Source organism: Engystomops pustulosus, chromosome 5 (assembly GCF_040894005.1).
Source record: "Engystomops pustulosus chromosome 5, aEngPut4.maternal, whole genome shotgun sequence".
Taxonomy (NCBI): Eukaryota; Metazoa; Chordata; class Amphibia; order Anura; family Leptodactylidae; genus Engystomops; species Engystomops pustulosus.
In genome coordinates, this window is record NC_092415.1 from 9,250,933 (window position 1) to 9,262,989 (window position 12,057).

General features: G+C 41.3%; 1 protein-coding gene across 2 annotated transcripts in view; it reads left to right on the plus strand.

Moving 5' to 3' along the window:
• COL22A1 (collagen type XXII alpha 1 chain) overlaps positions 1-12,057 on the plus strand; it is a 315,022-nt gene that overhangs the window by 256,080 nt on the left and 46,885 nt on the right. For both annotated transcript variants that reach the window (XM_072151139.1, XM_072151140.1), the window contains 9 exons: positions 1,516-1,593; positions 2,622-2,657; positions 3,940-3,993; positions 5,327-5,371; positions 6,871-6,918; positions 8,285-8,398; positions 9,052-9,105; positions 10,464-10,517; positions 12,002-12,055. In XM_072151139.1, coding sequence (XP_072007240.1) covers positions 1,516-1,593; positions 2,622-2,657; positions 3,940-3,993; positions 5,327-5,371; positions 6,871-6,918; positions 8,285-8,398; positions 9,052-9,105; positions 10,464-10,517; positions 12,002-12,055 — 537 coding nt within the window. The remainder of the gene's footprint in view (positions 1-1,515; positions 1,594-2,621; positions 2,658-3,939; positions 3,994-5,326; positions 5,372-6,870; positions 6,919-8,284; positions 8,399-9,051; positions 9,106-10,463; positions 10,518-12,001; positions 12,056-12,057) is intronic.

A 12,057-nucleotide genomic window follows, 5' to 3' on the forward strand; every position in this document is an offset into this window, starting at 1 on the left:
AAAGGGCCTAATCTCCCAAAGGGAAAATCTCTTGATATCCACAGTGCTTCAAAATGGCCTTCAAGAACAAAGCCTGAAGACACTGGTCAACACAGTGACCTGAACTGTAACTCGGAAAGAGTAGACTTTTTGAAGGTGACATTACATGGTTTGGGGGGAAATATCTTCAGTGAAACTTTCATTTATCAGTTCTTACCTCATAAGAACTATAAGGTAGGGGCCATTTCAGTGGGGGTTACCACAATCGGACCTCTATTGATATCCGTAAGGTATGTGTTTTGGAGAAGGAAAAAATAGTCCACAATTTTTGATGAACTCTGAAGAAGAAGTGGACAATGTCCAACTTATTTTTATGTAAATCCGGTGCAAGGATATTCCACGCAGGGCAGCTTGTCTTCCAAACCTCAAAAGTATTTATTCAATGGTAAAAGAACAATGGGGGACATTTACTAAGGGTCCGAATCGCGCATTTCCATCGGGTTTTCCGAATTTTACCGGTTTGCGGCGAATTGCCCCATGTTTTTGGCGCACGCGATCGAATTGTGGCGCATCGGCGCTGGCTTGCATGCCACGGAAATTGGGGGGCGTGGCCATCTGAAAACCTGACTGACTCGGAAAAAACGCGGCATTTAAAAAAAAAAATTGTGCCGCTTGACACGCCCTTACATGCACCAGGAAGAAGATGGTGAATTCGGACAACGCGCCATGGGATTACGAATGCACCGGGTAAGTAAATGTGCCCCAATGTGTTCTGGCTTTGAGTAAGAGCCTTCATCAGGTTAAACCTTAAATAAAACTTAATGTATGTACCTCTAACGGGTTGCCCTGCATGGATGACACTCCCATCCCGAGCAGCGCTGCATGTTTCTTTCATTATGATTTCCCCGACTCTTTCTGATTGGCTTATAACCAAGACTTCAACAAGGTGAGCCGGATATCTTTTTGAAAAAGCCCCTGGATGTCAACCTCACACTTGAACCTTGCGCTGTCTTTCTCTTCTTTCCATATATCGACAAGTTTGTCGTGGAATCCATGTTGTAATAGATTACAGTGACCAAAGGCTAGTGATCGCTTGTATGCCTGGATGACTACCAATAGGGAACGCTGGGAGGTATTTTTGCGCCCAGTAGAAAATATAAGCTAATAGCCTAGTGCTGTATCTACTCATCGTGAATGGAAAGTCTTGGATGAAGGTTGAAAAAATATTTATAAATAATTACATAGACTCTTCATAAACAAAAATGCTAAATCGCCCATCAAAATCCATTTCCTCTCAGCCATTGACAATGCAAGGACTAGAATACACTTTTATTAGAATTACTTGATTTGTGCTCCCAGTCTCCAGCAGGTTAGGATTGTATGACCTATAAGCTACTTTTTTCCACTCTTTGCTATTAGAACAAAACCTTCCAGGAAATAGTTTAAGGCTTATCTAAAATAGATACCCTAATGCTACGACCCCAGCTATATGGACTACCTGATTATAGTGATTGATTTTGTTAATGACCTTTACAGGGAGACCGAGGATCTCCAGGTCTTCCTGGACAACCTGGATCCCGTGGACCACCGGGCATAGGAATTGATGGTATTCCGGTAAGTTTTTAAAAAAATGTTTTTTAATAGCATTTTTCAGATCCATCTTTCAATGTAAATTCACATTTTACTGTACATTTATTAAAAAAAAAAAAAAAATCTGTTATATTTTTAAGGTTTTCTAAAAATGTCCACATAGATTTAACATTTTTGGTTGGATGGAATCATTAGTATTAATAGGGAAATTGCTTACAGTACCCTCTGTTTAATGCATGTCTTATGAATTCTGAGGGGGGAATAATCTACTGCCATACTCCTCTGCCTGTGGTGTATCACCCATCAGTCCAAAAAGATCAACCATTTTGTAATTCAATGACTATTTCCTTCCAACGACAACAGAAATTCTGGACATTCCCATACACATGGGTCTTAGGCTACATTCAAACACATGTATGGGGGACGTATATACGGCCGATATACGTCCCCCATACGCTTCTATGGGCTCACGGCCCTGTACAGGAGCGGCACCGTACCGCTCCGTAGCCCGGGAAAAGATAGGACATGTCCTATCTTTTCCCGTGATACGGTGCCGTGCGCTGTATCTTCCTATGGAGAGGGGCGGGGGGGAGCAGCGCTCAACCCCTGCTCCTTTCCACAGCGCCAATGTATGCCCGCCGCACTACGGTACGGTGTGAATGTAGCCTTACTCTTTACCATCTGTACGGTTGTTTGAGTTCATTTCCATATTTAAAATTTAAAAATTCCAAAATTTTCTTTTTAAAAAAGATATAACAATAAGTTATTTGTACTAGATTTCTGAAAATTGATCATTGATAGTGATGAGCAGACTCGGTCAGGTTCCGGTACCGGAAAGCTCTGTTCATGTTCGGGTACCAGACCCCAATGTTATGTATTTCTGCCATCATAACAGAAAATGGAAGAAAACCTGGTGTGAATTTAGCATTGAGGTCGAGGAAGTATTTTTTACTGAAAATTAGGAAATAGGCAACTTTGTTGTCTTCTTCTGGGGGTAGAATTGATGGATTTGTACCATTTTCTATAATTATTATCTCACTCTATCTTCACAGGGCTCCGCAGGACCTCCTGGAGATAAAGGAGAACAGGTATTTTTCAATTTGATTTCCTTCTGAGACTTCACCTGAGATATTGTAAAGTTATAAGGGTGAAAATGGGGAAATCGTTCCCTGACCCTAGGGCCTGACCAAATATGAAGACACAAGTGTCCAGTCTATGACCTTCCAGCTTCTTGACCACAAACTTCTGGAGATACTTTTTTGACCCTTATTTCCCTCCCAATATTAGGATAAATAATTCACTGCATAGATTTATGATCAACTTCAGTAAAAAAGGCTTTGGATAGATTAAGCCAAAAATTTTTAACCCAGTGGGAAATGAACTATAATTTAAAACCACTTGAAATTAATTACATTGAAAATAATTTCAAATGTTTTTAAAATTTTAACATTTAAAATATCCTTGACTTTAGATATAGTTTTTTTTTCCCGACTAAAACATTTCCCCAATTGACTTTTAAGAAAATTCTTTCGCCTTGAAGTTTAAAATATATAAAATTTTTTTTAAAAAACTATAATTTAAAACCACTGAAAATTAATTACATTTAAAATAATTTCAAATATAATTCTAAAATATCCTTGACTTTAGATATTGTTTTTTTCCCAACTAAAACATTTTCCCAATTGACTTTTAAGAAAATTCTTTCGTCTTGAAGTTTAAAATATACATATATTTAAAAAAAAAAAAATCTTAAATAGAACAAAAATCTTGAGTCAGATGACATTTCCTATCCTGCAGTAAATGTAGAACATTACGGAGTAGTAATTGCCTCCCATAATTATATTTAGAATCCAAGTGAGACGAGATTGCTTTATGGCCGCACTTGAACAAAGAGAAAATTGTCATCTTTATGAGTCTGTCGGATTATATAAAACCTTGATAAAGAGAAGCGGCTTTCACTTTTATTACGTATCCAACTCACAGTAATTTTTTATGTCAGAAAAAGAAATCCAGTCTTAGAAAAAATTTGCAAATGTAAATTCATTATGTCAAAATATAAAAAAATATACTCAAATATTCATAAAAAATACAGTAGGATGTAATAAAATAAAGACTCTAAAATAATCATCATCTACAAATCTTATTACAAAAAAATCAAAACCCTTTCGTCAATCATTAAGAAGAGGAAACTTAGTCTAAGTCTAAAGCCAAGTCTAACCACCATTGACCTCATCTGGTACCATGTCTCATGTAGAGAACCTACGATGTTGTGAAAACCCATGAAACCTAATGTTTAGTAAAAGCTTTTGTAACCCTAATTTTACACCAAACAAGTCCAAGTCATTAACAGAACTATTTTTATTTCTAAAGGGTATAAGAGGACTTGCTGGTCCATCAGGTCCTCAAGGTCCACCTGGACAAGACGTAAGTAATGATGGCATACATTGTATATTACAAATATCATATCAAAGTAAATCAAATGACAAAAAGTCAACCACAAATAGCCCAAGAAATACTGGGTGCTTACTAATATAAGTAGACAAAAGGCAAAAGTGTCAATTTTTGAGATGGGCCAGGGTTGGCCAACTGGCTCATGGGCTACCAGCTGGACCAGGTGCAACTGTACATTACTAACCTGTAGACACTAGAACTAAATCCGAAACAGTCTTAATTGTGGAGTGAACAGCCAGAATCAGTTGTTTCTACATGGAGTAGTGAGGCACTCTTTTGGATGGTTGCAGAACTTTATACTAGACATTTGTACATATGAGGCTTTGGCTCAAGGCAACCATCTTACTCCATTACGACCTACTGGTATTATATTGGCAGACCAATCAGCCTTATCTGCCCTCTCTCACTTGGCTATGGCATTTGCGCATCACCACCAGACCGATGCGTCATCCTCTCAATCGCAATTTTGCTCTACCGTCTACCTGCCCCCTGTGTAGCTACAGATGTCAACTATCATCTCCAGTACACAGCACTGCTTGGTTTTTTCGATAGTTGTGCACATTATTTGTACCGACTGTTGGCTGGGATATCCTACTCAACAGATCATGTGACCGATTTGGCCTCAGCTGTGGCTCGATGAGGCCGGTATTTGCTAACATCGGTCAAATAGAGAGACACCATTGCTGCTGCCTAGATCAGCAATCAACATTGAAGCCCAAATTCTCCTCCCCACAAATTATTGGACACGTTTGTCCTAAGAAAGTGGTTACAGGACTTTCCCTATGAACAGTGATATGAGAGCTCATATTTGCCTATTATATGTAACTGTTTGATTTTTCGGAATCAATCAATTTACTTCCAGTCCTTATGAAAAAAGAAAAAAAAATCAGAAATAATATAATTTTCTAGCCGAGTAGAAACACAGCGGCTTCTGAATACTAAAAATAGTCGCCTGCAGACCTTTCTTCTCGTGTATCGACTCTATGAATTACCTCGTCACTTGGTCTTTCATCTTGGGGGTTTTTTTAAAGTAGAAGCTCAGAGTGAAAAAAAACCCCAGACTGACTTGACTAATTAGGTGGAAAAAAAGCCGAAATCTCTGCAGATGTATTCATATCTACGGCGGCATAACCATCCCGATCCCCATTTACATATGGAAGTGTTATTTTCTTGGAGTCCCCGGGGAGAAGGACTCATTAAAACCAATAAGGATATTTCATATTTACATACTGAAGATGCCATAAATAATAAATGTCATGTGATACAATGACTCAAGTTAACTCCATAATTCTTTATTACGTTTTAGGGTTTTCCAGGAAATCCAGGAGAGAGAGGACCACCGGGTGAGCCGGTATGTCACTATCCCCCCATCCAGCTGTTGAATATTGTGTTGTATTGTTGACCATCCTATTGGAGATCATTATATATAGAGAGAGATTATATTATCTCCCATGATATGTCATGTTCAAAGCAAATTTTTTACTTTTATCTACTGTGTTTCTGACCACTGGGATCACATAGGATACAGATCCTGGGGTGGAGCAGCCAAAACCTGGAATACTGCAACAGTGACTTCACATTATATAAAGCCTGCACAGTTATCAGATACATAACACTGATAAGTAGCCAAGATATTCTGATCAATATTCCAAAAAGGCCAAGATTTTTAGATTTTAGGCAGAAAACGGAGGTCAAGCTTGTGGTTGGACAGGATCTTAGTAGGAATGGTGAGCTCCTCTAGTGCAGCAGTTCATCCAGGCTACATTCACACGGATGTATGATTTCTCCAGTCCCGTATTTACGGGCCGTATATACGTGGCGTTTTTCATCCGTATGCAGCACATATGTAACCCGTATGCAGCACGTATGTAACCCGGATTTTATACGCCTCCATAGACTTCTAGCGCATACGGAACTGAAATACGGGAGAAAATAGGACATGCTCTATATTTTTATACGGCAAGTATACGGTACGGTACGGAACGGAGTTAACAACGGCAATATAAATGGTCAGACGTATTGTCCATTGAAATGAATGTGGCCGTATGTAATCCGTAAAAAAACGGTACGGTACGGATATGGCCGTTTTCATACGTCCGTGTGAATGTAGCCTTACAGAAGATTTCTATTGAGGGACTAATGTGATAACAACTATTTATGGAATAAAAATTGCAGGAATCAGCAAGGAATCCTGGAAGAGTTATGTATAACACGGAAGAGTAGGGGTCAAACTTTCTGACCGGTACAGTACTCCACCAGGAAAGCTACTGTAGGCCCTTTATCTACTTGGACTAGGAGCCTGGATATGCACACAGTCATGTCAATGAGGCATGGTGGACAGAATCCTCATCTTATTAACATTGGAACCAGGATTCTGAAATCACATAAAGGTCCTTGAAATCTATCCTGGTGCTTGTTATAGTTCACACTTGACCACTTGATATGTGTATTCTGTCTCCTAATATCTGGTATCTTCTGTCCCTTTTGTCTCGTCTTCCTGGTCTTTGTCTATCGATTTGGTACTTCATTGTCCTTTAGGTTTTGATTCGGCTTTGGTTACTTTTCTTATTCATATGTTTGTATTGCCCTCATCTGTTGTTATCACTTAAACAGGGACTATCGCCCAGTTACTGGCCACTGCATGGGGTGGTTGTGAGTAAGTAGGTAGGGACTGTCTGGTGCGTTCAGTTTTAGGACTCACAGTCTGTGTCCATCTGTCTTTTTCTACCCCCTTCTATCTCGTTACAGTGTAATTATTGACTATATTGATATAATCTATACTATTTAGGTATAGATACCTAAATTATAGATACCTTCATTTTTTACATGTTGAGTTTTTTCTTTTTTCAGGGTCCAGCTTCATTGATCAAAACACCTGATTTGGAAGTCTATGTTAAGGTAAAAGGGGACATATATGATATACAGGCGGTCCACTACTTAAGGACACCTGACTTACAGACAAACCATAGTTACAGACAGACCCCTCTGACCTCTGGTGTAGCTTTCTGAATGCTTTACTATAGTCCCCGGCTGCAATGATCAGCTGTAAGGTGTCTGTAATGAAGCTTTATTGATAATCCTTGGTCCCATTACAGCAAAAAATGTTCAAACTCCAATTGTCACTGGGGCAAAAAACGTTTTTGTCTGGATTTACAATTATAAAATATACAGTTTCGACTTACATACAAATTCAACTTAAGAACAAACCTCTGGACCCTATCTTGTTCGTAACCCAGGGACTGCCTGTACAGTATTTATGCCAACAACACATTGGTTGTGTTTTTTTACTTCTGAAAACATGTTCTCCACATAAGAAAACCCATATAGACTAGTGCTGTGTCTATAAGAAAAAACTTAAAGGACACCTGTCATCAGGTCTGTGTCACTAGTCCTGTCACCTCTACCTGTTGGAGCAGCTCACAATGATCCATCCCAGCCTCTATCTAGTTATTTCATACATTAATCATTGTAAAATCATCTATTTTTTATCATGTAAATGAGGCTGGTCACATGGTCAGAGGCAGTGATGTCACACCGGTTACCCCTCCCCTCTCCTCCCCCTGCTCATGTCTGTGTGTAATGTATAGTAAAGCATGGCTAGTGTGTGTATGTCATCTGCTGACAGGTGAGAGACACAGACATCGGCTACACAAGTACCTGACATGTTCTGCTGTGACATGGCTGCCTGGAGCTGCTGTATCTCTCCTATATACACACACACATGCACACACAGGCTGCAGGGGGCGTGGCCGCCAGCACCAGGAAGCACATCATTATACAGCCTCACATCATTATACAGGCTGTCAGTCAAGCACTGGGGGTGTGGCTGTGCCTCCCACTCATGAATAGAGTGGGCAGCTTGAATATGCTAATGCTTCATTGGACATTTCACAGGTCATTTGCATACAGCTTTAGGACCTCATTGCTTAGGTTTACAGGCATGTAGAGGGACAATGAAGGGATAGAGGCAATGCTCTCTAATGGCAGTTTATGAAAATATATTTAGTTTAGGGGGGTTATTTTGCATGACGGGTTCTCTTTAAGCTCCCCTATGATGATAACCTTGGCCAACTTTATCTCACCTTACGGACCAGAGATTTTTGTGCTTCTTCACATATTTGAGCTTCAGATCCCCTGTGTTCACATTTTGTTTCATCTCAATAGAATTACCACAAACATCTAAGCTTCTTCCATCTTCTACGACCTCTTCTAGGGCTTCTTGGTTCCTGGGGAGCACTAATAATTTTTTGTGACATTTTTGAAGGACCTGTGCAGAGACTGTCCACCAGGACCCCCAGGTTTGCCAGGAATTCCAGGCGTTAAAGGTGACAAGGGTCTCCGTGGTCCTCCAGGACGGGATGGCAATGATGGAAAAAAGGTAATCATCCAACGATCCTTCTACCATAAGAATCTGTAGATTGAGAAAATGGTCAAAATATTTCAAAATGTTTTCAAGAAAACCTCAACCACTGTTTAGGAGTGAGACATGTTGGGGGTCATTTACTAAGGGCCCGATTCGAGTTTTCCCGACGTGTTACCCGAATATTTCCGATTTGCGACGATTTCCCCTGTGTTGCCCCGGGATTTTGGCGCACGCGATCGGATTGTGTCGCATCGGCGCCGGCATGCACGCGACGGAAATCGGGGGCGTGGCCAAAAGAAAACCCAACGGATTCGGGAAAAACTGGCGCATTAAAAAAAAAAAAAAAGTTGCGGGACTCGCACTTACCTTCACTAGGAATAGGCCGATGAACTTCAGTGCATTCTGGCGGGCCTCGGCGGACTTCAGCACAGCAGCGCCACCTGGTGGACGTTGGAGGAACTGCCTTAGTGAATCCCGGCCGGACCTGAATCCACCACAGAGAACGGGCCGCTGGGTCGCGAATTGACCAGGTAAGTAAATCTGCCCCATTGTGTCTTAAGGAACAAAATAATTTTTTGTAAAGTTAATTACATCTTAATTGTGAACATTCCTGCACATATTTGTCCTGTGTATATCATGCAGCTGTCTATTCTTTTACCATTTTGCAGGGAGAACCTGGCGTCGTGGGTCCTCCCGGGCCAACGGGCTTGGATGGTATGAAGGTGAGTTGGATTATTAAGAACATGCTGTAATTATTCCACGTCACAGATTAATATCTTCCGCTTGAATGACAAATATCCTTGATTGCAGGAACCTTGTGTTAATGGATTGCAGAAGATTGAACATAATTTTAGACTGTTTTTTTTGAGTCCTCAATTCAAGGACATTTGGGTTCTTGCTGCAGAACATTAGTTTGTCCTATATCAGGGTCGATGTACATTATGAATATGTACAAGTGATGAGTTGTTCCAAGTCATAAGGGCGGACAGTAAGGAAGATTTATCTCTGCTAATGCAATTTTCCTGCAACTTTCATAGAATTCTGGTGCATTTTTCTTAGCAAATTGCATCATCATCTAAGAGTTTATCTAAACATTTCGTCACTGAAGGGTAGAGTTGTGTTTGTTGTTATAGACAAGTACTAGTCATGAAATAAAAAAAGACTACACCACTTCCCATTCTGCTCTGTAGGTCCATTGTTTTACTTGGAAACCTACCATATATACTCGAGTATAAGCCAACCCAATTATAAGCCGAGGCCCCTAATTTTACCACAAAAACCAGGGAAAACCGATTGACTCGAGTATAAGCCGAGGGTGGGAAATGCATTGGTCACAGCCTTCCCAGTATATAGCCTGCCAAACCTTGCCCTCCAGTATATAGCCTGCCACCCCATATCCCCCAGTATATAGCCTGCCACCCCATATTCCCCAGTATATAGCCAGCCCCCTGCCCCAGTATATAGCCAGCCCCCTGCCCCAGTATATAGCCAGCCCCCCACCCCAGTATATAGCCTTCCGGACCCTGCCCCATAGTATATAGCCCGCACCTGCCCTCCAGTATATAGCCTGTCACCCCATATCCCCAGTATATAGCCAGCCCCCTGCCCCAGTATATAGCCAGCCCCCTGCCCCAGTATATAGCCAGCCCCCCGCCCCAGTATATAGCCTGCCGGACCCTGCCCCATAGTATATAGCCCGCACCTGCCCTCCAGTATATAGCCTGTCACCCCATATCCCCCAGTATATAGCCAGCCCCCTGCCCCAGTATATAGCCAGCAGCGGGGGAAGCCAGGAAGGTGAGTTTTGATTTTTTTTTTTACTCGAGTAAAAGCCGAGTTTTGGTTTTCAGCACATTTTTTTGTGCTGAAAAACTAGGCTTATACTCGAGTATATATGCTATGTATTTTGGTGGTCACCAACCTCTATCGGTGATGGGTATAAGCTCAAAGGTCTTGACATCAAGGAATAGAGGAAAGTGACTCAATAAATAGTGTGCATCAGTTTCTTAGCAGTTACTTAGACCTATTGACATGGACTGAATGTAAATTTATTTCTCCATCTTTATCTTCTGTGTTTTAGGGCAGTAAAGGGGATCGCGGTCCTGAAGGAGAAGCTGGACCCAAAGGTGAACAGGTAAAATCTTTGGAGAACATTAGGAACTTCATATATTCAAGGATTTTTCCCCTTATATATACGTTTTCCCTATTGTCAGGGGGGAGGGCAAATATCAAATCGTAAATCTGACCAATGAGATCCCTAGGAATTATTAGAACTGAATACTCTATGCAAATGTAATGAGTGCATGCCTGTCCATGGACCTGTGATAGAAAGCCGGCGCCGAAAGCCCTTTGAGTGAAATAAGCTGTTTGAGGGCATAAAACCCAGTGATCCATCTATATGGAGCATTAGAGGGCACATGTACTGATCCAATCTTCTGATCATTGTGGAGCCCACCTGTGGTACACCCATTACTCAGATAAGACTTATCCTGTGGTAAGGGAATGGAGGCACATAGTGAATGCCGGATTGATTGACTTGGCTGCTCAAGAACATGAATTTGGAGGTTCACAAAGGGTTACGACCTACTAGTTCAGGTCAACATCACTGATTTGTTAAAGGACATCTACCACCGGGATGAAGGATTGTAAACCAAGCACACTTTCATACTGGTGTGTGCCCCTCTAGTCGGATCTGCTCTTCTTTAAGCTTCCTATGCCCTTATTTTTAAGGAAAAAAAAAAAGGCTTTAACAATTATGCAAATGAGCTGTAGGGGCTCCAGGCTTCATTAACACCTATGAAGCCCAGAGCCCCTTAGGTTCATTTGTGTCATTTTAGAAGCCTTTTATTGTAAAAACTAGGGCATAAGAAGCTAGAAGAAGAGGAGATCCTGCCAGAGGGGACACATACCCTCATGTAAGTGTGCTTAGTTTACAATCCTTCATCCAGGTGGTAGATATCCTTTAAGTCACGACAAAACCTTCCCGGGACTTGTTGCATGGTTCATCCAGCTCCGTCTCCACCATCTCCTCCAAAGAACCTTCTACACTTATTCAAGCTTTTTTTTATCATAAAATGTTTTTAATTACAAAACCAACCTGATGTTTGGGCAGTTAGTGCAGGACCAACCTCGAAAGCCTCGGACGTCAAGCTAGATTCTCCAGCCGGCCACATGTGTAAGGCCACCTTCCCCGTCTCTGTCCCAGATTCATCTGTCGTCGGTTTACGGCTCTCCAGAGGTAGTCCTCTGCCCCCCATCATAGTCAATGGGTTCTTTAGGCTTTCATTGTTGATCAGAACGATGGAAAAGACTAGTGCAGATGGGAACCCAGCCCAATACATGGTTGGAACAAATGCCCCAGAGGAAGAGTCTTCTTCTAAGATGTCCAATCCTGGAGCTCTGTGCATTACATTGTAGCCATTGACCAATGAGGAAGACTGGAGCCATAAGTCCATGTGTTACTCTCTCGTACTTGTATTAAGCCGCGTCCCTCTTCTATTGGAGACACTGATCCGGTTTCAATCTACGAACATAGAAATTCACCTGTAACGACAATTTTCTTATATGTCTGATGTCATTTATTGATTTAATCATTGACCACGTTATATCATATTCCAGGGTATTCCAGGAAGACCTGGATTTAATGGACCACCGGGTACCACCGGACCTCCTGT